The 25474-nt window shown below is 37.6% G+C and overlaps 2 protein-coding genes across 2 annotated transcripts in view; both read left to right on the top strand.

Annotated features, from left to right (window-relative positions):
* The window catches only part of LOC134669525 (hemicentin-2-like), a 142569-nt gene that overhangs the window by 102199 nt on the left and 14896 nt on the right, over window positions 1-25474 (top strand). Inside the window, exons 5-11 of the mRNA XM_063527125.1 lie at window positions 7349-7555; window positions 11802-11947; window positions 13737-13884; window positions 14965-15095; window positions 16905-17064; window positions 18178-18339; window positions 18681-18815. Coding sequence (XP_063383195.1) covers window positions 7349-7555; window positions 11802-11947; window positions 13737-13884; window positions 14965-15095; window positions 16905-17064; window positions 18178-18339; window positions 18681-18815 — 1089 coding nt within the window. The remainder of the gene's footprint in view (window positions 1-7348; window positions 7556-11801; window positions 11948-13736; window positions 13885-14964; window positions 15096-16904; window positions 17065-18177; window positions 18340-18680; window positions 18816-25474) is intronic.
* Window positions 20969-22219, top strand: LOC134670054 (uncharacterized). The gene has a single exon (XM_063527723.1). The coding sequence runs from the start codon at window positions 20969-20971 to the stop codon at window positions 22217-22219; it is 1251 nt and encodes a 416-aa protein (XP_063383793.1).

Below are 25474 nucleotides of genomic sequence, written 5' to 3'. Positions count from 1 at the left end.
AATGTAGCCTGAAAAGCTACTTTTACATACTTAGATATTTATATTGGAGTACAGATAATGTAATTTAAAACTAAATTTATTACAAAAAATAAGAATTAAGGCTTATGGCTAGTTACAAGTTGCCGTCGATCTTTGTTTTTCTGGAATTTGTAGGTAAATATTTCGAGACATCAATTTCAACATTATAAAGACTACCCACAGAACCCCCAGCGAATCATTCGATAGCGTGACGAACGTTGTGTCTATTTTCGTATGGGAATGTGAACAGCGCGCCAAGCGGGACGTTTTGAAAACTCAAAATCCTATACGAAATGACACTTAACGCAAACGCGTACGTCACGCTATCGAATGAAAGTTACACTAGGGGTACAGAAACATCTCAAAATCCAAGATAAGGTAAAGTCGCGTATATTCCAAGTGGTGCGTGTTGTTGTTTCGCCCATGACCTTCCTTAAGCGATAAGCCAAAGCTTCCTGATGTGTCCCGTAGGGTACGGAGGTTACTAGTGTTGGTTAAGGCTCGAGTCTTTCGAGTCCTCTGCTTTAAGACTCGACTGTGTTTTCTGATTCATTTAGGTACTTAAGACGAAACTCGAGTTCTTTTCGACTTGTTAGAGACCCGATTGACTCCTAGGTCCTTTCCAGAAATGACAATTTTTTATACAAATAAAATATATAAAATATCTTCATGTAAAATTCAGGGGTTAGGTACACCATACAATATTATAATGCTTATTTTCTTTACTAGTAGGTATTTACATAAAACCTACAAAATTTTTGACGCTTCTTTTTGAGTTGCGTTTAAAAAGCTCAATATAGGTCTCGTCTCGGAATTTAAAAAACTGAAGATTTTTTAGCGCAGTCTCGTAAAAACAAGTCGAGATATTCAAGACTCTAAAGACTCGATACTCGAGTTCCTGCCAACACTACGTCGGACCTCTGTTTCTGTTCAGTCGACGGAGAAAATGAACCTTACTCCTTTGTGATAAGGCGAAAAATGTAATGATTATCTTAGATATTTGTGCGTCCTTGGAGATTCCGGAACGTTTCTGGAGGCATCTGAATAGTTTGTTAGGGAATTATGGTCTACTAATACTTATATCTTCTTGAAATATATACACTTTAGTTTAGATATTATGCCACAGCCGAAGTAATCACAAAAATGAACTACGTATTCGTAAAACAAATTTCTGTTATTTCTTTTCACAGTATTGATTCATTTAAAAACATTATACCTACCTATCGAAAATGAGAAAAAAAGTAGTTATTGAAATTAAAAAAAAAACAAATGGTTCTTGAAAATTTGAATGAAGCAGGTAGGTACTTATACATATAACTGTAATTATATATATGAATAGCCTTCAATTTCTCACACTTAACAGTTTTATATTACACGCACGGTAGAATTGATGACCTATATGAAGTTGTTACAAAAACCGTGTTACTTGTCTCGACCTATTTGTCAATGTGTCACCACAGCGCTGCCGATTGGCGGTGTGAATACTGTGAATGCGTAGCACTTATTTATGCCGCCCATATTTAACAGAAGTAAAAAAGAACGACTTTATACGCCGCCTGTGCTTTTCATTCACTTTATTTGTACATTCACCATTAACCAAAATTTTGTAGCTAATGAAACAACGTACCAAACGTATCAGCCACCCTGGAAAGCTTTTCCAAATTATGAAGTACATTAATTTACTATGCTCAGCGGAGGTAGCACGGTCACATTTTTACCATCTGTCACCATGCCTGTCATGTTCTAACAAGCATGTTAGTGCGAAAGTGACAGGCATAGTGACAGGCGATCAAACTACAACTATGCTACCACCTCAGCTTTCGGTTAATCAACTCTAAACTGACCGGAAACGATACGAACTCACTAGTCCAACTGTTTAATTTCAACAAAGTCAAATTCATTAGGAATTCTGTAAAAGTTTCACGACATGTTCACTTGTACAGGTATAGGCTGGAACAGCATTCGAATTTTTAAAATCTGCTCTTAATATTTTATTATCAGACATAGAAGTTTTCCTTGCAAAAACGATACAAAATAAAATTGATTTAGACCGAAAAAAGTCTGCAGCGATTTTGATCACGCATTGCAAGTGTTATTTATTTTATGTAAAAGTTTGGCGCTTAAAAATTACACTTGCACTGCGGGGGCTATTAAAATCGCTGCAGACTTTTCTTGATCTAGCTCTATAGACATGTCATGAAATACAGGGTGGACGTATCCCACATCAAAATGAAAAGAAACAACTTTATATACAAACTTTAGTGGGGTTTCTAATTCATTCAGCTAGAAGTCGGGTCACATTCGTCAGGCAGTGGAACCACGACAAACAGGGGAAATAAATTTTAACGAGACCTCGTAAATATTCGCCGATTGGCTTAATGCGGAAGTACAGTCTGACGCCATTTTTAATATATTGGAGCATTCCACCAAAGCTTCGCTTACTTGTTTTTCTGAGCTCCATACTCTTTTTCCTTTTTCGAATAAAAGTCGAATTTTGGTTTTGAATTGTATTATTTTTAAGCGGTTTTTGATTGTATAATGTTAAAGCCTTTCACATGATTAAACGAAAAATCATCCATCTTCAAAACTTTTAAAGAGATATTATCTTGCCTAAGAGGACTTAGGATTTCACTAGTCACTTAGGAAAGTGACTAGTGAAATGCTTCCTTAAATGAATTTTTAGGCACCTACCTAAGTCGTATGAAAATATTTACCGGTTAATTCACCTTCAAATTGGCACATAGCCAAGAGGTATGCAGTATTTAGGCATACACGTCAAAATACTGACAAAAAACTTGACTTTCATCATCATCACCTGTCGCTTAAGTACTATATTACCCTTTACGCATGGGTCATTGACTGTGTCAACTTGTCAACGATGATCTATTTATCTGGTAGACTAAATACTTGAATGCCATGATGAAAACTCACACATCCATTTCTTATTTTCTCTCTCTTCCGAGCTGTATATGCATGCAGCATGGTGACGGGGTCAGCTTTCCGTGTCTTTCGCTTCCACTTCGCCATATCGTCGACTCGTCCTCGATTTCGATTTCTTATTTTATACCCACTCTAAAACATTTTTATCAACCAAAATAGCTACAGTAAACGCTTCGCCTGCATTTCTTCTTTCGACTGTACCCGATAAAAGTCACAAAATATTTTTTTTTGCTCAGAAACCTAGTGATTGCGCGCTAGCCTGTGATTTCACGCTATTTTCATATTGATTTTCAATTTATACGTTTCGTTGTAAGACGTAAATTTTATCTTGTGGAGTTCGTAAAATTAAAGCTACCTACAAGATTTGAATAGGTACATAACAGATACCGCATTATGGTGACATTGGTGACGCATTAGAGGTCATCAAGTCATTGGTGAAATTTCGTTTGTAAAATACTAACCTACGAGACGAGTAGAACTTACTTTTCCATTTTTTTATAAACAGCCCGACCACATTAAGGAGCAAAAAACAAAAAATATTCTCGAAACGACTTCACTATTCTGAAATTCAATCGAAAGTTCTCGAGTACAGATCGTAATAGTGGACACATTTGAATAAAAGCGCCGAGATTAATTGAGTGGTTAGATGACCGCAACTTAACTTAGATATATCATGAGCTCTATTTTATAATCGAGGATCTATGACATTCAACCATTTTTGCGTGATTCAGCAACAAATTTCCAAGGACAAATGTTCATATGGTTTCATTAGTTAGGTATACTTATGTAAGGTAATCATTTCGTTTGTAATGCGTAGATTAACAAAACATCAAGGTTTACTTAAGTATAGACATTGAACAACACATCGTCGCCACTACATACACACACACACATATCACAGAATAGCTATTATCTTGGAAGGGTGCTGACAATAGGCAGGCTTACCCCATAACGCAATTGTTTTGCCACACAAAGAAGAAACAATTGACGCCTGAACACAATTTTTCTTTGCGTTTGATCTTGCATTGTTTAGTATAAAATATCCTGTGTTATTTTGTATAGTGTTATCGTTTGTACGAGGACAAAAAAGAAACGTTTTTTATAACTTACTTTTTCTTATCTATGCTTGAATATGTGATGTTGTTCTTACGTTATTGTCATGTGTTTTAGTTCAAAGTATACGGATTAAAGTTTCTCTAATTTGTCTTTTTTGCCAATAAATATTGAGAACTTTGCTAACATACACAAGAGTTAAGGGCTATAAAGGTTAATTCTCTTATTTAACGCTTATCCACGTGAAAAGGTCCTCCTTTTATTTAGGGAATTATGCTAAAATCAGTACTTACATGTCCACAAGCTGTTAAATATTGCCCACAGAAGAGAAAAATGTACAGTTCGCGCGAACATGCTAGTTTTCTCTCCTGTGGGCAATAGTTAACAGCTTGTGGGCATGTAAGTAATGATTTCATCATAGTTCTATAAATAAAAGGAGGACCTTTTCACGTGGATAAGGGTTAACTAAGAAAATCAACCTTTATAGCCCTTAACTCTTGTGTATGTCTACAGGAAAGACGCGAACACAGTTTTCTTTTTGACCCCCCTAACTTTCGTCAATTAATTTTCGAAAGTGAAAGAATATAGGTACTTAGGTACTCTTATTTTTTCTGTGTCCGTTTGATCCTCTACAATTATCAAAATGTAGTTCAGATTTTGGCTACTTTAATAACAGCCATTTTAAATTTATAATAATCTTTTCAACAAGTGAAATCGACTCAGTACTTTTGGCGTTGCGTTGCGGTACATGACACAAACAAACATCTAGTACTTATTACCTACATCCGTTGCTAAAACCATAAGAACTGTAATTTATTAGGTACCTCCGTTTCTAAAACCATTAAGAACCATAATCTAAAGGAATATACTTTGCTATAATCAAGTAAAATGGATAACCGTTAATATATTCATGACATTGTCTGCGTACTTTCTTAATTTTATCAAATCCTTTTCTTTTGGAATAATTTAAAATGGCGCCCAACGTGGGGCGCAATTTGAAAAATTATGTAACGTGTTTTAGTTAATACTAAAACACGTCACGACACATTATCTTTTTAAAACAAAATGCAACATATTAATAACACGTCCATTGTCTCCCATAATCATTGTCCAATGCGCAAGTTGAATCAGTTCGCCATTTGGACAGTTCGCATGTTCAGCAAATGGCGCGATGCATCAAGCTGTCAGGTCGGTGGCGGATTATGTGGCCCGTCATTATACAGGTCTGAATTATACGCTCGCTGCAGGTAGTGCGTGTTATCGATGGGTTACTAATAGCTTTGTCACTGGTAATATGGTAGATCAATAGCGTTAATAATAATACTTATGAATAAATAATCCTAAATATTATATGGGACAATCTTACAAAATCAACTTAGTCCCATAATAACCTCAATAAGGCTTGTGTTTTGATAACTGAGTGACGATACATATTATTATATACAAACATACTTACCCTCTTGAGGTTAATCTCAACCTTTTTCATTCTAGATAATTTTAAATTTGAATCATTATTCGGCGGTTCCGCGGCCGGCTCCCTGACACTGCGGGGTTGCAAATTGCATCGCAGGCATTATTGTGTGTTTTAAGTTTTAAGCAATTTTATAATAATATTATATGCTAGTTTAAGGTAAATATTTATCTAGGGGCCAATAGTTGCCTGAATTAAATATTTTCATTTCATTTCATTGTTAAACGGAACAGAATCGCTTTTGTATTATTTCGTAAGATTTTAAAACAAGTTGAATTCATTTCTATTTTCTAATAGGAACCTACCATTGATTCAAATTTGACTGTAAATTTTTCTTGTATGGTGGTATTGGTGGGCTGTTACCGGGATTCGAACCCGGGTCCTCCTGCTTAGTAGGCCACTACCGTATGGCTTAGGGGACCCTTATTACATCACTGATATGGTAAATAAATAATCATAAAGCTAAGTCAATTTATGAAAACCCATTTGATGTAAAATACAACTATCGGAAATATAAATAGCTTTGATCAAAGAACGTCGGAAACTAGTTTCGAAGCCTATAGGGACGTGGACGATGCATTCCGGGAGGAAAATATGCAGTTGACCGCTCCAAGTATTCTGTGATAGGATATCAACTATGGAGGAACGGGAATTGCTGGTTTATGAGAAAGGCACGCTATGATATACACAAGTGGCTGTCATTATTTAATTATTTAACCCATATATGACCTAAACTTATTTTCGCTCTGAACTCCTTGAGGTTACAGGCTACTTTTAATGAGTCGAAGCGAGTTTTATTCAATGGGTCGAAAACGACCCAATGGGCATATTTGAGTTAATGTCGTTAAAAATCGCTTGTCATAAAAAGTTTGAATTTAATAATTACTACAGGTCTAAATAAGAATTTTAATTAAAATTAAAATTAGAGTGTTTAATTTGATAAATGAAAGACGTTTTATCCTTTACTATAAATATTTATTTTATATTGTTTTTTCCTTTAATGAAGATTTTATTTTGTATTAATTCACAAATTACTATTAGTCTATTACCTATTAGGTATAACACAGGATGGCATAAAAATACGTTGACAAAAGTATTTGTTTGTAAGTATAATGCGGCATGTTGTTGATAATTTTAACAGATGTCTACGTTTGTGTATTAAAGCGAAATGAGAGTATTTTGAAGATAATATTACGTTTTGTTTTAATTTTAATTGACATTTAGTAAAAGATTTAAGTAATTTAAATAGGTATAAAATAAAAATAGTTCTACTGGCAAACATTGGTGTCTTTGGCTCGCAGTAAAATAACATTACTTAAATTAAATTTGCCCCGCAGAGATTAATTTATTAGATTTAGTCTCGTTACACCTGCAAAATATAAAACAGATTTTAATAAATATATACAAGGTAAATCCATTGAACAAAAATTAAAATACGTCGATTAGAATTTTTTGCCAATGATATCGGATGATATGTATCATAATATTTTAACCTGACTGTGTATACATAATATTTTGTACATGACCTTATTTGACTGATGAATTTTATTTCAAACATTTTGACTGAAACTGTAGATAATTCTACGCCATTTTCACTACAACTAAACGTCCAGTAATTAAATGAAAATAAAGAAATATTTAGCCATAAACTGAATAAAGTTTTTAATGTTGTTAAAGTTCGAAGCAAAGATAATAAACAATAAACTACTCAAGGAGAGTATTCGTGCGCATCACGTAAAAGCGCCTTGACCGGGATTAAAAGTTCGGAATTTTTAAGGTTCTTAGAATCTGTTGTATTCCTTCTCAAAAAAAAGTACATAGCCTCCATTTAAGGGCCAACTTTTTACAGTAATACCCTTGTTCCAGGCCGCCCACAACCCACCCTAACCTGGCTGATCAACAACAAGCCAGTGGAAGACCACACCCTCCTCAAGAACGACGGGAAAGTCATGGTTTCCCGCATCACAGTCAGTGGTGCAGAGCGAAGCTGGTTGAACCACACAGTGCGATGCCAAGCTGCTAACACTCCTTTACTCAGTCCGCATGAAAGAGCGGCCAGAGTTGAGATGCACTGTAAGTACCACTTTGTGTCTTATGTTACCACACTCACCTCAAGAACCAGTGGTTGAACAACACTGTGAGTTTCTAAATGCATTGTGAGTCCTACCTTTATTTATGTCTCTTAATATGTAAAACCATTTGGATCTTCGCAAACTTATTCTGTAGCCCTCGTCTTTTGGTTGCGGCTCTTTCGACGACTGTCTCAATATGTTTATTCATTTGTTAGTGACTAGCCTATTTTTTTATTCCGTAGACTAAAATGACATTTCCTAGTATGAACCTAAAATAAATATCCTTTCATAGTATGAAATGTAATTCTAGTCTACCGAACAAAAAATAGGCTTTAGATATCAGGTCCTTAAAATTTTATGAATTTAATCAACTTGTTTTATCAATCAATAACAAAAAAATAGTTCTAATTCAAATTCAAGGGAAACAGCCCCGTCTCCTTTCATTCTTGGGATTTCCCCATTGAAATAAACAAACCCACAACATTATTAGTCACCAATCTTCACACCACATCGGCGTAGTCATTTAAAAGCGCGCGTCATTTGCGTAAACAGCAGATTTGGGCGCAGATACTCGCACAAAGGGCTCGATGGTTCGGAATACGAAACAAACGTAGTGATGTGTTAACCCCTTCTGGGGTTTCCCATGTATGTTGTTAAATTTAAAAAAAAATCCCAGAGATATGCAGCTGTAGTGCCAGCTGGTTATGTCGATCAAAACGGGAAACCAATGCTTACTTACAAATTTTGAAACAAGAACCAGATATGTCCCAACTGATATAGGTACTTTAGGTACCTAGTATCTATCTTGATCCAAGATATCTTGTAGATAAAAACAAGTTTAGTGTCTCAATTGAGTATCAAGATATATCCTTAGACAAAGACAATTTCACCAACGGTTCATGAATGTTAAATTCAAGATTGAAAGTCTTGGGATTGTAGGAAATCGAAATATTTTGATACATATTTTGCTGTAGTGCCAGAACTTATGTTGAAGTCGCAGTAATCTGGCGCAGAGTAAACAAGTATCCGTTAACTTTTAAATATGTTTTTCAAGATGGCCTCAGCATTTCTAACAAAAAGCTGTGATACTAATCGCCATATTCCGAGAAATGACTTGCAATTTCACATCACTAACACAGAAAGCAAACAAACGATCATTATTGTCTAAAAAGATTACATGTCCGTGCGACATATATGGCGGTTAAATCCTTTTGAAAGTCAGTAGTTTCCGCGATATACGGGAGTTTTAAATCTCTTAAGTGGCCTCGCGATGGCGGGAATTTATGGTGCTCTCAGGAATAACGATTTAAACCTGTTTTGGAATGGGTTTAAAGTTTCACGGGTGACATTTGTTTGGTTAAGGTGTTCCTATTAAAAGTTCCATTATCTGGGTTATGCATGTGTTCTCAGATTTCGAGACGTTTACTGTGCTCATTCTAAGATAATTCAAAGAAAAGGAACGATTTTGGTGATGCCGTTAAGTTGTAAGACGATGTATTTGCTTTAAGTTACAGGTTTAAATACCATTCTTAGCGTTTAAACGCCTAATTTCTTTAGAAACTTTGTTTACTTAGTTCAAAGTTTAAAATTATGTTACAAATACTTATGTCAAAAACATACAACATTTCGCTGACACCAATATAGAGTAACATGTTGAATGAGATTCACAGGCGCATGTTGTCAAAATAAAATCGATTTGTGAGTAGAAACTAACCTCTTTGACTTTTACTAAACAATCGATATCCTCAACACACTTACCCATTGGTGTATGTGTTTTATTTAAAGTTTATTTGCGAATATATTGCGACTGTCCACTATAAAATTAAGTATTTAGTTTTAAAACCCATACATTCTTGCAACAATAACGTCGCAACGTACAATCGTGCCATATTTATGGCGCTCTCAGAATAACGACTTAACTCGATTTGTGCAGCCGTATTTTAAACGAAGCTGCACGGACACAGAGCGTAACAGATGGGTATAGCGATGGTCTAACTCAATTTTAGGAAGCGTCCTAGTAAGCTATGCGAGGCCGAAACTGAGCTGCAGGAGAGCAGAGCTCAAAGGCGCTCTCATACTAGGCAGAAAGGTGTGCTGCAGGATAACAGAGCTCAAAGTGCATTAAAAATACGAACCGGTGGGCCGTAGACCCGACGGTGAGCTTTGAAGCCCAAAGAATGAGTAATTTGAGTAGAATGACGACCAGCCGATCTTTATAGCTGAAAACTCGAAGTATCGCAAGTTTTTGTGCGAGGCCGAAGACCTAGTTGAAGTAAGCCGAGATCAGACGCTGACTCTTGCACGTACAGTCAAACGTGATAGTTATGCCATTCACATTTGTTCGGCCGCAAGCCGATAGGCTGCTCGAGGACGCGGACGGCTTCGATCGGACTCCATCGCTTCTACATATATGTATAGCCACGTTAAAAATGCGCTCCGGCGCGGCCCGACTATATGCGGTATGCTGCAGCCATGTTTATCTCTAGAATTAAATTGTTGTCGATGTTTGTAATTTAGATAATTATAGATGCTACACGTGCAAGGAATGAGGGGTCCGATCTATGGGTACCAATTAAATTAGTGTGGAAATGGACGCGCCAGTCTGCTGACCACAAATCGTCTTAGTCCCATGTCCCGTCTAGTGGTGAGTGATCTGTAGGGTTGTCCTAAGTATCAACATTCTCTGCAGATACTTAAAAGAACAAAGAAAAATAACTCAGTCCCCGACCCTTTGATTGTGGACACGTAATAAAATATAACCCAATTCTGAAGGAGAAACACGTGTTGAGGTTTTATAATACCCATAGGGAGATTAGGGAGCGTGCAATGAACAGTAGGCACAGGAGTTCCTTTGTATTTTTGCGGGAGGTGTAGGGTGTAGATACATGTCAAGTTTAAGTGTCCAATTAAGACCTAACGGCCCGGCCACGACATTCCGCGACTGGTCACGGCGGCTGCGGCAATCATAGGAGGAAACGAAAGGTCCGACCGCTGTGTGTCGCTCCAACCTATGGTTGCCGCCGCCACCGTTGCCGAACTGTAAGGTATACGGGGTAGCAACCGTTTATTGGCGGGGAAGTATCAATAAACTCGATCCTAATTTAACAAGTTGTTATAGTTTTGTACTGGTTTTGACATGACTTTGAAGATCGTCTTGGTGCTTGCACCAATCAGCAATCAGCAATTCAGAATCGGGCTCAATTTTTTTATTAAAAAATGTTTAACAGAATCTAACTTTATCTACTACTTACCTTTAACTATAGTTAAAATTGTCTTATGATATCTAACGCCAGACTTAAACACAACCAAAACTAACGAGTTTCACCTCGAAACAATTTATCTGGCAAATTATCTCAACGAACAACCTTATAGATTAATTATGTCTAGCCATTTATCTGGCTGTATTTCTGTTGAAGCAAAACAGTTAATAGATTTATTTAGGTGTAATTATCGCGACTGTAATAAATGTGATGTAACTTTTGATTAATATTTTGATTGGCGTCAACTGTCTGAAGTATCTTTGTGATTTCTCGTTATATTAAGTATTGCGAATAATTTAAATCCAAAAATAACTCACTCAGTAACTGTTTTGCACACTTGTGTTACTCAAAACCATAGTCACGCAAAAGTAGATTTTATTATAATAGACCTCTAAATTCGTCGCTTTTATTTTGTTTTGAACTGCTATTGCATACCATATAATTGTAGCATAGTTACTGCTTTGTGATGTTGATTTTTTTTTGTTGTTAAAAGTTATCATACTAAGGCCCACTTGCACGATTCCTCTAACCCGGAGTTAACGCTAAACCTGGAGTTACCATGGTTACCAGTACAGTTTGACACTAAGTTCACGGGTTAACCGATTAACCCCCGGGTTAGTGGGGTGGTGCAAGTGGGCCTAAGGTAACTAAGGTAACAATAGTTTTTTATTTACTTAAAAATTGTTAAAATTCTTTAAAATTCTAAGTCTTCACTGACTGACTTGGCAAGCGACAGAGAATGAACCACCAGAATCGTCATATTACTAAAAAAATATGACGTTTGTGTTGGTGCTACAGCATTGTGTCGCAGCCTCGTCGGTGCACAGCTATAACCGCGAAAATCGAAGTTCGCAAATTGCGGGCATCTTTCTCTGTCACTCGAATTACGCCTTCATTGGAGTAAAAGAGAAAGATCCGCGTAATTTGCGAATTTCGGTTTTCGCGGTAGCCACCCAGGTGTGATGCATATAATATATTTGTCCACAGTACGTCCAACCTCAGTGGCGATCACGGACAAACCTGGGCAGATGTCAGCAGACACCGAAGTGACTCTGGTCTGCGTCAGCCACGGCAGCAGGCCGCCGGCTCAGATCACGTGGTTTAGGGAGAACAGGCGGTATACTAGGGGGAAGGTGAGTTTAAGAGGAATTTCGAAGCGATTTTAGACAATTTACCTACGCATTGCGTAATCTCAGTAGCCATCACTGACAAAGAAACCCTTGAACTACTCAGTACCTAGATATAAAGAACAAATCAGGGCAGATGGTCAGCAGACACCGAAGTCACTCTGGTCTGCGTCAGCCACGGCAGCAGGCCGCCGGCTCAGATCACGTGGTTTAGGGAAAACAGGCGGTATACTAGGGGGAAGGTGAGTTTAAGAGGAATTTCAAAGCGATTTTAGACAATTTACCTATGCATTCCGTAATCTCAGTAGCCATCACTGACAAAGAAACCCTTGAACTACTCAGTATCTAGATATAATGGACAAATAAAGGCAGATGTCAGCAGACACCGAAGTCACTCAGGGATTTTTTGAAATTCGACCACTCGATTTCGTGTATTTCGTTAAATAATATCTCCACTACTAGGCATTTAAATTCTACTAATTGAATTGAAATCGAGTCCATCAATAGATTGTTAGACATGGCAATAACCTTTTTACAATAATGCATTGCGGATTGTAGCGGAAGCAGTTATAAAGTTGACCCAAAAATTTTTTATTAAGTTATGAGCTTCATCACATATGTTCCTTGAGTAATTCTAAGCATTTCAAGCCTGGGAGCCAATAAGAAATGTGTGTCTACTCGGATTTGTAATGGATTCAAACTTTCAACCCCTTTTTAACCCTGTTAGGGGATGAATTTTACAAAACGCTGAAATTACTTTTCCTGTCTTTTAATAATATCCCCAAATACAAAGATTCAAGTCCCGCGTTCGAAAATTTTTTTGATATCCATACAAACTTTCAACTCCTTTTTCACCACCTTAGGGGATGAATTTTCAAAAACGCTGAAATTAGTTTTCTTGTATTTTAATAATATATCGTTTTACGAAGTTTCAAATTCCTAGCTTAAAATAAAACTTGAACCCCATACAAACTTTCATCCCCTTTTTAACCCCCTTAGGGGTTGAATTTCTCAAAATCGCTTCTTATCTCTTATACACTTTATAAATGTAATCTAGTGTGCAAATTTCAACTTTCTATCTTTTGTAGTTTCGGCTCCGCGTAGCAAAAATCTCCAACCAAATTTTTCACCTTTTTACGTTTTTCTTGTAAAATTACTATGAAATTGAAAAAACAAATATCAGCAATGAATTCTACGTCTTTGGTTTATACGAAAATGATACCAAACTTGCCCTAGTACCCACCAGGATCAGAGTAGATTTTTTTTAAAGATGACGGATGGCGGCCGTCTTTGTACCCCACCCTCCCCCCCCACTTCACGCTAGAAATGCTTAGAATTACTCAAATATCAGATGTGATGAAGCTCATAGCTTAATACAATTTTTTTGGGTCATGTATGGCAGCGTTACATAACTGACTCCAGTATTGGGGATAGGTAGGTACATGAATTTTAAACAGAGATTTCCTCATTACAAATCTTTAGTAGACCGTAACAATAATGAGCCCTCAGTGGGCATTGGTCCAATGGAAGCTCGTGTCATGGTGTTTTAAAACACTAAGCGCCACTTGCACCAAACCACTAACCCGGAGTTAATCGGTTAAACCTGGTGTTGCCATGATTACCAGTACAATTTGACATTAGGTTAACGGTTTAACCACTTAACCCCGGGCTAGTGGGATGGTGCAAGTGGCCCTAAGATGCCAATCGCGCGGGGAAATGGTCTAAGTTAGTCAGTTCAACAGTAACTTTATGTCACAAAATCACATAAATTGTAATAAGTCCTCATTTTCACCAGCACAACGACTTCTCCAACGACACGACATCGGTCAGTCGGCTGACGATCGTCCCACAGCCGGAAGACGACGGCGCGGTGATGCGGTGTCGCGCCGACAACGCCATACTGCGTACAGCGCTGGAGGACTCCTTCAAAATGAGCGTCGTTTGTAAGTTCAGAACCCCCAGTGTAAATTTTATTCGATAGCGTGATGAAATATGCGTTAGCGTCAAGTCATTAAGGTATTTTAGCTTCTAAAATCTTTTCATGTTAATATCTTTTATTGCAAAAATAGTTACACACTCTCGAGCGAATTATTCAGTCAATCATGTAAAAAAGATAACCTTGTAAAATTGGCAGGTTATGTATAGGTGTAGGTGTACACAATTAAATTTAAGCAAGTACCTACTCGTTTTTATTTGGTCCGCATATAACTCACTATTAGGGGACATTCTAAACATAATAAACGCCTGTACTACGTAAAGAAACATGGGTACTTACACTAAAACAAACAATAAAAACCGGGCAAGTGCGAGTCGGACTCGCGCACGAAGGGTTCCGTACCATAATGCAAAAAAAAAAACGGTCACCCATCCAAGTACTGACCCCTCCCGACGTTGCTTAACTTTGGTCAAAAATCACGTTTGTTGTATGGGAGCCCCATTTAAATCTTTATTTTATTCTGTTTTTAGTATTTGTTGTTATAGCGGCAACAGAAATACATCATCTGTGAAAATTTCAACTGTCTAGCTATCACGGTTCGTGAGATACAGCCTGGTGACAGACGGACGGACGGACGGACGGACGGACGGACGGACGGACGGACAGCGAAGTCTTAGTAATAGGGTCCCGTTTTACCCTTTGGGTACGGAACCCTAAAAAACACTAAACATCAGCTAAAGGGCACCATAATATCTTAAGCACGTATAAACTTTCTTACTCTTCCTTCTACAATTCAATTTGCACCCAACAGTATTAATAATACGATCTAATTTACATTAACGCCGTAGCTTTTAAACTAGCTGCAACTTTCTAATCAATTTTAAACTTTGCAGCGTTTAAAATAAGATCCATATTACGCAAGTTTACGTGAGTAGTTTTTATCAACCAGCCCCCTAACTCAATCAGCCAATTCTTCTGAACTTTAACGCTCTCTCCCGTCAGTGCATTTTTGCTTTTTACCCTTCTTTCTATTAATGCTAATGTAATAAGAACTTTTTCTCTGAAGTAATAAAGTCTTTTTTTGCAGATAAGCCAGTGTTAGCCATGTCGCTGGGTAGCACGTTGAACGCGAACGACATCAAGGAGGGGGACGACGTGTACTTCGAATGCAACATCAGAGCGAACCCGAAGGAACACCGCATTACGTGGTTCCATAACGTGAGTGAGTCACGAACGTTATAATGGAGACGAGTGGGAAATAAAAACTGGAGACCATCAAGATGGGAAACGTTGATAGAAAACGCCAATCGAAACTTAAATTATCTTTGGAAATAGTCACTTGACTATTTATGGTTTCAGTCATCCCGACACATTTTTTCTTTTTGTATTCGACAAACGGCAACGGAAAAAAAAACGTACCAGAATGGGACTAGACTATATCGTCGGGTGACAAGCAAAAGTCACTAACTAACACCATTAAAATTATTGGACAATAAACCGTGTTACAAGTGTAATAAAGTGCATTGTTACTTTAATTTTTTGATAGTACTTAGTGACTTTTGCTTGCCACCCGACGATATTATATAGACTAGAGGCTTCCATACATTATTTAAGTATCGGCATATTTTATGTCACTTAGTTAAGCATCCTAGTCTACTTGAGTCTGAAATCTTAAGTTAGATTTTTCAGTTGTGACAAATCTGTGTGCCAAACAACCTGATTCTAAATTTAATAAACTTTAAAAATTTGATCTTGATATGATATGGATTGGATCTCTCAGTATCAAAAGTGACGTTTCTTCAAACAAAAATTAAACTTTTGACACTGACTAATCCGATCCATATCGTATCGAGATCTAATTTTTGACGTTTATTAAAATTAGAATCCGACCCCGAAACTTTCAATATCGCGATACATGTTACTTATAAGACACAATCCTGCCAGCATTGAAGAGCCAAGCGTGGCTGAAAGTTGATTTTGTTGAGCACAGGCGCATTAGCATTCATTATTTCATACTTGTCTCCGATTATACTGTAACATGTTTATTATTTACGTCGTCCCGTAAACGTTGGGAGGAGAATGGAGGGTCGAATTGGTGCTTAAAAACGTCCTTAAAAAGTTTGCCGCCCAAGTGCGTACAGTTACCCGCATCACATGTGATATATAGAAAGTGGTGTTTTTATAGCTTTCGACGTGAATATGGCGGTTCATTTTACTTTTGACTTATGTAGAGGTTATGTCGAGCCATCCAGAGATATTACCTAAGTACTTATGGCTAGGTATATACTCCCCGACCGTCAGCAACCAGCCTGAAGTGAGTGTATAGTATAGATACGTGCGTTTCTTCGCGGTAGAAAATTGTCTACATATTACCTCACATTATAGACGGGTCTAACGCGAATTATATTCAATTACCTTGATCTACCGACGTTTCGACACAGGTGGTATAATGTGAGTTAATATGTATTCAAAACGCGAAAGTTTAAAATAGAAAATTGTCTATTAGAAAAAGTACTTGTCGACAGTAAAGACAGGCAGTGATCAAGAAATAATATAGAAAATTATTTGATTTACACGGAACCTATTAGTAGGTAGGTAAATTCTATTATTTTACGGGAGAATAGCCATTCGCTATTCCACTTATTGCCGCCGGTCGGTTGGCTGCCTATAAATGAAGTAAGGGTACCTAGGAGGAGATGAGCAGATATATAACAGGAGAAATGCGGGAATCAAATAATGTAATCCAGTGCAGCGGAGAATAGATGTGGATTACACCAGTGCTCTTGGTTGATTACCGCACCTCGCCCTCACCTCCGCTCATCTCCGCTTCAGTGGAAAGACTGCGTGAACCATTTCTCAGGTGACGATATACAAAACTACTAGGTATTTTTTAAATGGGACGCGACCAAACACGTTACTATTTTTATTTAAAAATGGCAACTTATCGAAAAACTTCCTTTTGCGTGACCTTACCATTTTCCTTTACTGTAAAGTAAGATAAATATATATTGATCTTTTTCTGTCCAGGACCAGCAAATAAACCAGAACATGTCTTCCGGCGTCATCTTCAGCACCAAGTCGCTGGTGCTGCAAGGCGTCACGAGGAGAGACGGTGGATTATACACTTGCAGCGCCGCCAACCAGATAGGGGAGGCGACCAGCCAGGCGGTGTACCTGAGGGTGCAATGTAAGGAAACTCTCTACTTATCTTACCCAAAGACAGACAAACTCACAGACAGCAACATGTCTTCCTGCGTCATCTTCAGCACCAAGTCACTGGTGCTGCAAGGCGTCACGAGGAGAGACGGCGGGTTATACACTTGCAGCGCCGCCAACCAGATAGGGGAGGCGACCAGCCAGGCGGTGTACTTGAGGGTGTAATGTAAGCAACAAACATTGTCACAACTTTACTCGCTATTGTACAGTGGCGTTCTACTTAAAGTGCATGGATAGACGTCGACCGTAATGCCTTAGTAGTAGGGTTGAAACATCTCCATGCACTTTTGAATGCCAGTGTACCTACATAGACAATTATCGCTTATCGTGGTATGGTCATGTGAACGTGTGACGATAAAGGGATTAAGAATGATATGCGGAGGGACGTAATAGGAAAGATAAACCAATAAAAAGGTGGATGGGCTGTCTGTGTGAGAGATGATATGAAAAGAAAAGCACCTGGATGGAGAGGTATGGAAAAAAATAGGTACATGCACGCCGGCCCTAATGAATGGGAGAAGAAGTAATTTAAGCAAGCAAATACGGCCTCATACGCAGCGTACTACGTAGGCGAACAACACACGAACCAATCCTTGTGGTGAATCAATCCTTTGATACCTATAGAAGGGTCTCTATTGTTTCCCAAATAGTTTTAAGTCATAATGTATTGTTTGTCCGAATTTTCGTTAGTCATAATTGGTTTTTCTCAGAAACGCGTAACTTTTCAGGATTGCCATAAAACAAACCTAACCTAACCGAACCTATCTACAGAATAACCTTACGAAAATCCTGAAAAATTAACGGTTTCAGTTTTATGACTAACGATGATATGACAAACAATACTTTATGACTTAAAACTTTATGGGAAACAAAGGGACCCCACCTATAGAAGTGTCCTACGTGGGCGATCTTGTTGCGAACGCGAACGCCTTGGGCCTGCCGCGCCGCGTTGCGTCGCTTTCGCGTGTTGTTCGCTAACGTAAGACGCAGCAATAGCTGGGTCGGTAGTGACCCTGCTTACTAAGCAGGTCCCAGGTTCAAATAGACCGTTAAACTTCCATTGACCAGACCACTTGTTTTGCAGATACCCCAGTGTGCGCGCAGCTATCACCCCTCCTGATTGGTGCTCGATTAGACGAGCCGCTGCGCGTGCGCTGCACAGTGAGCGCAGACCCAGCTGACGTGACGTTCTCCTGGCAGTTTAATAATAGCGGGGAGAGTTTTCAAGTGTCACCAGCTAGATATGGTGAGTTTTGTATTCGTTCTTCAGATTGTTTATCTACCACAAGAGTAAATTTATAAAAGATACTTCTATGTATTATGCATATTTGGTTATTACCTATTATAGGTGCACTCCTCCCCCCATTCAGTTGATATTATTTATTATTTAGATGTATCCAGTCTATGGCGGTCAGCAAAATATTATCAGCGCGTGTCGATAACATAGTACCTATAGGTTAGAGCACGCGCTGAGTCAGTTAAGATAATGTCTGTATCGCTGTAATCTTTGCCAAAAAATAACACACTGTTTGAGCACAAAAGTTGGGAAAGATCTGTAACGTTATAATAAGTACATTTTTCAAACAGTATCCACTGGCGGCACCGCGAGCGAGCTGCGTTATCGCGCGGCAAGCGATCGCGACTACGGCGCGCTGCTTTGTCGCGCGACGAACGCTGTCGGCCGACAGAAGAGGCCGTGTGTCTTCCAAATAGTGCCAGCAGGTAAGTCTTACATTTAATGCTTTTAAAAGATAAATAATTTTGGCCCTGGCGTTTCAACTCACAAACTAATAGGCACCTTTATTACTGACACCGCACCGTTTCACGTCAGCGCTATCTACTTTTATGTTTGTTCGTATCTTCATCGAAAATACAAGAATGATGATTACAGCTTATAACTTTTATTAGTCAGATTTTATGATTAGATTGCCGTTTGAAGGTGCATGAAAAGAAAAATATATTCAACGCGTCGCAAAAGGGCCTGTTTTAAGGCTGCTTTACTACATGGTATAATACTACATAAAATAATAAACATGGAATATACGATGGAAAATAATTATGCACAACATCTAAGATATTACTGAGCACTCGACCCAGGGCAGACTCACGCCACTGTACTGGGTACACGTGATCAAAGCCTTAATGGTATGATTTTTTACGGATCATATCACACCTTTACTACCTAGTACATTAGCAGTTAACTTTAACAGCGAACAAAGTTCTAACAATCTGACTACGATGAAAGAGCAAGGATATTGCGAAATTTATGAAACAGCGGCAGTTAAACGTGACATCATATGCAGAGATTTACTTCGCGCACGTTATTGTAAAGGCTGGTGCACACTCATAGCCTTAGGGCTCATTTAAATTGCGCGCGAACTCGCAGGCGAATTTAGTTACATTGCAGACCATTAAGGTTACATCAATTCAGCTGACCGATCTAATAACGCAATGTCTTTGTCGTGAAACTCGCATGCGAGTTCTTGCAACGACTAAATGTGCTCTTAGTGCGGGTTCTCAGCGTGCTCTTTCATAATAAACTTTGATAAGTATCAAACGAAACTTCATGCTTCAATGGTCTAGGAAAAGTTATAGGTATTACTTATACCTATTTGGTGATAAATAATAAAGCTAACATTATTGCGACCTGTAGAGGAAAACATTCGGACAAACGCAAGCATTTTTGCCCAAGTTTTTTTTTATCATTATTATTGGTATTTGGTGAGAGTCAGTCAGTTCTCGCCAGGAGTACGGGACTTAGCAGAAATGGAGACGCTAACGCTCCGGTCAATTAATAGTTTAAATTTGATAAGGGACGACTTTCAACATCGACATTTCAAATATAGGTAAAGATAAAGTAGTCCACGAAATATTGCCATGACATATATTATATTGCCATGACTGTGCACTACCCTTAATACTTATGCGCCAGACGTTCCCGAGCGGTTCATAGAAATAAATGACAAGATGTGCACGAGGTTACTGCACTTGCACTTGCATGGAATACGGGATTGGGGGTGCGATTGGGCTAAGTAGGCAGTACCTACTGTTTAGTTCGTTTTTTTTAGCATTAGAAATAAGGTAAACAATCTTGATGTGTGTTTTAATTGAAAAACACATTTTAAAAATAAGTTACGGCAAATACTTATGTAACAATTAGCTACATTCCTACTAGTCAAATCAGCTTCTTTTTTAGAACTGTCAAAACGATTTACTAATATGGAATTTATATGAAAACGTGTGTAGTGACGTCACAGTCAACTCATCTACTTTTTATACTTCCATCCGATTTATTAAATAGAAATTGTGTTTAAAAATAACTGCTGTCTATGTTTTTCTAATTATTATCTGGTGCTTTATTTCGTGCATCATCATTAGGCCTTGTGCATCTTTACAGATGATTTAAGCAGCATCTATGACTTATTAACTAGCGACAGCGTCGCTCGTGGCTATATAACCCGATCCTTGAACGGCACAGTCGCCCACATTTGTGACAAATAAAAGTGCATTGAGGATCCGCATCGAGGCGACCCTCATCGCGCATGTGTTTCATTGCCCGTTTTCGGGCCAAGTCTTGAAACCAGGACCTATCATGGGTTTCGCGACCTCTTAGAAGGCTGTTTCGTGCACGGTGTGAAATAATTTATTGTTGAGTTGAGGAAAGTACCCAATTATGAATCTAATACGATCATTTGAGGAAGCATTCGACCGCCGATGCGAACAGACGTGTTGAAATTATAATTAAATAATATACAAATTAAAATCGTGTGCAATATGCATTGACCTCGATACTGACAAACTGTGTCATGCGATGTTCTTTGCTTGTGTAGTGCAAGTAGTTATGACGTCAAAGTGTTTAAACAACTTCAATCAATATGAGTGCTAATAACAGCCCGTTTGGAAGAAGTTCCAAGATTCAGCGTTCCCCGCCATCAACACCAATACCACCGAATACCGGAAATGAAAATGCACAACCAACGAGCGCAAAAGACCAGACTAGTCTAGACCCGGTACCAACATCAGAAATTCAGAACTGGATGAGCACTATAGATAAATCTCTTAGTGAAATCTGCAGCATATCGACGGAAGGCAAATTGAACTCCGACCAAAAACTCAGGATCCACAATCTTTGCCGAAAGGTTTCCCACGGTTCCGCAAACTTGGCAGTTCTTTACCAAGGCCTTAAAGCAAAGGCACTCGTTAACCACTGCACTCTTCAGACGCTTCAAGGAAAACAAGACCTATCAGACAGTTTACGAGCCCTAAAGGATAGTATCGATAACACTAACAGACCGGCCACACACGCACTTTCTTTTGCCGATATGGTGAAAACTAGTAACAAAAACGAAATTCGTCCTAATAATTTGAGCTCAGTCGCAATTTATCCTAAAGATCAGTCGAAGTCAAGCGAGGAAACGAAAAACCTAGTACAAAAAATTATTAATCCTGAAGAAATGAAACTGCACGTAAGAGCGCTGCGTAAAGTTAAAAATGGCGGTGTTATCATCAGCACTGATACTAAGGACGACATAGAAAAATTGAAATTGACATTTAAAAACACATCCCCGAATCTCACCATCGATGAACCCTTCAAGCGCAGGCCCAGAGTTGTAATAATAGGCGTACCATCGGCTCTACGGGAACAAGAGGTCTACAGTTGTATATATGAACAGAATATAGCCGACAAGTTTCCAGACCTAACTCGGGAAAATTTCTTAGCGTCTATCAAATTAAGCCATAAGTCGGGTAAGAAAGATGCAGAGTCCTGTAACTACGTGGTAGAAGTTCCAGCCTACATACGACGAGCTCTCATATCTCAGAACCGAGCTTTCATCAATTGGTCATCGTGTCCTGTCAGAGACTTCACAACTGTTACAAAGTGTTTCAAGTGCCATCTTTACGGCCATGCTGCCAAAACATGCAAGCAATCGGAGCCCACCTGTGGACATTGCAGTAATCTAGGCCACTCGGACAAGGATTGCCTATTTAAATCAGAACATCCCAAATGCGCATCATGTAGTCTCTTCAAAAAACCCAATGGCCATATAACTGGGGACCCTGACTGTCCCGTCAGGAAAATGGCCGAACGACGGTACATAAACTCGATTGATTATGGGGAGGACTAATAAGTAAGGTACTTGCGCCTAATAAGGCCCACTTTTAATTTTATTTTTTATTTTTTTCATTTTTGATATGAACTTGCAATAATGTCTATGGTACTAACCAAACATGAGCGAGAAATTTAAACTCATTTACCCTTATAAAAGTATGAAATTTTGAAATTGAGCAAGTTTTAAAACTGGGCCTTATTAGGTGCAAGTACCTTACATGTTAAAAGATTATCTGTTAATTTTAATTGTTTGTCTAAGTATACCTAATTAGTTGGTTTGTAGTTATTATCATTAGTAATCGACGTATAGATCGATAATGTTTTTCATACCTAAGTATTTAATGCTTGTATAAAACTGTCATCAATAAGTGCTTTATTTACCCATCAACCTTATGTTTAACTTGCCCTACTAACCTGTAAACCTATCGAAATGCAATTCTTGCCTTGTAACTATTTTTAAGGTAAACTAATAACAACGTATTTAATAATAAAATAAACACGACTGACCTACTTTATAGACATTACAGACACTGACACAGCAATACTTGGTTACTAAGTGTAAGATAATTCAATACCTATTTTATGTCTCTATGTTCATGATTTTATTTTGTTTCATTGTTTATTGTTCTTTAAATTAGTATATTATCTCTTTGCCTGAGATACAGGATATTCCTAGTTCAGGCGCACGTAACAATATACGTAAAATGTAAAAGTTCACGCATAATGCAACATTAGCAATAAGGTTTTCTCAATAAATTATTCTTATTCTTATTCTTATTCTTATTTATATTCTTCTGTTTTCATAAGTAATAGTTATTGATTTTTAAGAAGCATTTTTCAATTAAATGACATGTCAAGATCGCTTACCTTCTTCCAAGTTCTTTCTAATGCTAAAAAAAACGAACTATAGTAACAGCACCAGTCATGGGACATTTAAGAGGAAATTTGGAGTATTTATGATATTTCCCTTATACATGTAAATGGTCTACCGCTTAGCGTGTTAAAAGATGAAAGTCCTATCCGTCTTTCATGTTTTAGGCGTGTTGTATCAAAGATACTGCAATTAGTTTCCACATATTTAACAAAATAAAACTATGCTTTTTTTCTCCAGTCATGGACACCAAAGTTCCAGTAATGGGCCCCCGGTAATGGACGTGGATCCAGTAATGGGCCCCCTATAATGGACATTGCTCTATCAGTATAAAATATTGAAATGGGGAATAAATTACGGCAAAATAAAACAATTTTTGGTATAAGCTTTTATCGCTGAATGTATTTTTCTTTCCACAGCCAATTATTATTGTATTAGATCCATCGAGACAATTCTAATATACCCTAACACAATTAGTTACTTTAGTTAGGGTTTAATGCGATAAAGTTCCCATGGCCACCTCCTGTCTCCATCATCAGATCAGGTCCATGTTATCATAATAATGCATTATCATCCGATTTGCATACTTAATTACGTACTTACACAAAATTTCAACTGAATCGGAAATCGAAAAGTGGCTCAAATTCAGCTACCAAGAATGGACCCACACTAACTACAGGGCAAGTTAAATAAAAGTTTGGAAAAACGATATTAATTTATCCGAAGTCCGAGAATTCCTCCTGATTGGCATATTTCTTAACTACATTTTATTTCTGTATTGTTTAAACATGAAATTATGGCATAGCAAGCATCATTCTGTCATTTGTCCCATCATAGGAGGTACGCAGTTTTACAGCTCCTATAATGGGATTGGGCCAAATACCACTATTTTTTTACATCTGTGGAGTCACAACATAGTGTGTTGTATACCTTATCTCATGGTAAATGCAATTAACAAAACACATTCTAGTTTTCATCAAGTATTAATTAATTAAAAATTAATAAATTAACTCACCTCTCTTAGCGAAATTGTTAAGAATTCGTAGTGGTATTTTTTTCAGTGACACGACAACTTTTAGGTTGACGCCAATTTCATAAAAAACAACCAAATTTAATAAAACTTCAAACTGAAACAGCTCTAGGACTCTTATTTATGATAATATACAGCCAGTGTTTATAAACTACTTTTAGATACTTATTTTAGAGGAATTATGTTTTTTTGTCCCATTACTGGTTCCACGTCCATTATAGGGTCCACTACTATATAGGTACAATATTTTCAGAAAATTTGCTCCTAAAAAATACAGCTTCGTTTCAATCAGTAGCATTATAAATTATAAGTAACTTACCTGGTTAAAATTTGTCACTATGGTATGGTACTGATATATTATTATATGGCCACTTTAGCCATCACTATTTGATGCTGGCGTAGGTACCTACATAAGCATAACGTTATGAAAATGGTTGATAAATATTTTTATTACGCTCGAGTTGCATTCAAATTTAAATTTCGGCGGCATAAAATATTTTTCGGCCACATTTCGTGACCCGGTAATTATTCAACGCGCGTACGGTAACAAGTGACTTCAATTTTATATCATTTTTATTTTGTTTAAATCGGACATGTGCACTTAAAAAGAACAAAATAGGTCACTGTATGGAAATAACTAAGGTTCCCGTTTTCATAGTTTGTGAACAGAACAAGCGCTGGTGACCTAGCGGTACCGTAAAATGGGGTTAGTTGGGACAAATCCGAAGTTCAAACGTGTGTTTGTAGAAATGTGCAGTCAAGCGTAAGTCGGACTTAATTACTTAGTTTTTGATCCGACCCATACGGGTTTTCTTAAGACATTTCATTCACGTTCCACATAAAAAAATACATTGTTAAAAATTGGGTAATGTACGGAACCCTTGGAACGCGAGTCCAACTCGCACTTGACCGGTTTTTTGCAGTTTTAAGCAAATACCTTCTAATTTTGCATATATCTACAAAATTTTTCAGTAAAAAACTTCCTTTCACATATAGTTTTTATCGTGCAAATCTATTCTGTCGCTTACTATACACGAGTGACACTCGGGTCGCAACGAGTCAGTCTCGCGGTAAAATGTGGAGACAAGTGTCGAGTGTACGCGCGGTTTAAACAATGTTATCAGTACTCTAACATTATGAAAGTTACTAATTTATAGAAAGTCATAAGGGTTAATGTTGTTATTAATTGATAATTGGAAAAAAAATTTAGAAAAAATACTTTATAATCATACATACATGTGCTATTTATAAAAAAAAGCGTAATTTTGAGTGATTGCGTTTTGTGAAGGAAAACTGCAAATGATATAAAAAATATCATAGTTAAGGCCACTTGCACCACTCACGAAACCGGGGGATAACCGGTTAAACCT

This window comes from Cydia fagiglandana, chromosome 1, assembly GCF_963556715.1.
Source record: "Cydia fagiglandana chromosome 1, ilCydFagi1.1, whole genome shotgun sequence".
NCBI classification, from domain to species: domain Eukaryota; kingdom Metazoa; phylum Arthropoda; class Insecta; order Lepidoptera; family Tortricidae; genus Cydia; species Cydia fagiglandana.
The sequence above is the reverse complement of the archived record's forward strand: the minus strand, read 5'-3'. Positions and strand labels throughout refer to the sequence as shown.

Coding starts and splice junctions, on each gene's coding strand:
- LOC134670054 (XM_063527723.1), top strand. CDS start 20,969: ATGAGTGCTAATAACAGCCCGTTTGGAAGAAGTTCCAAGATTCAGCGT.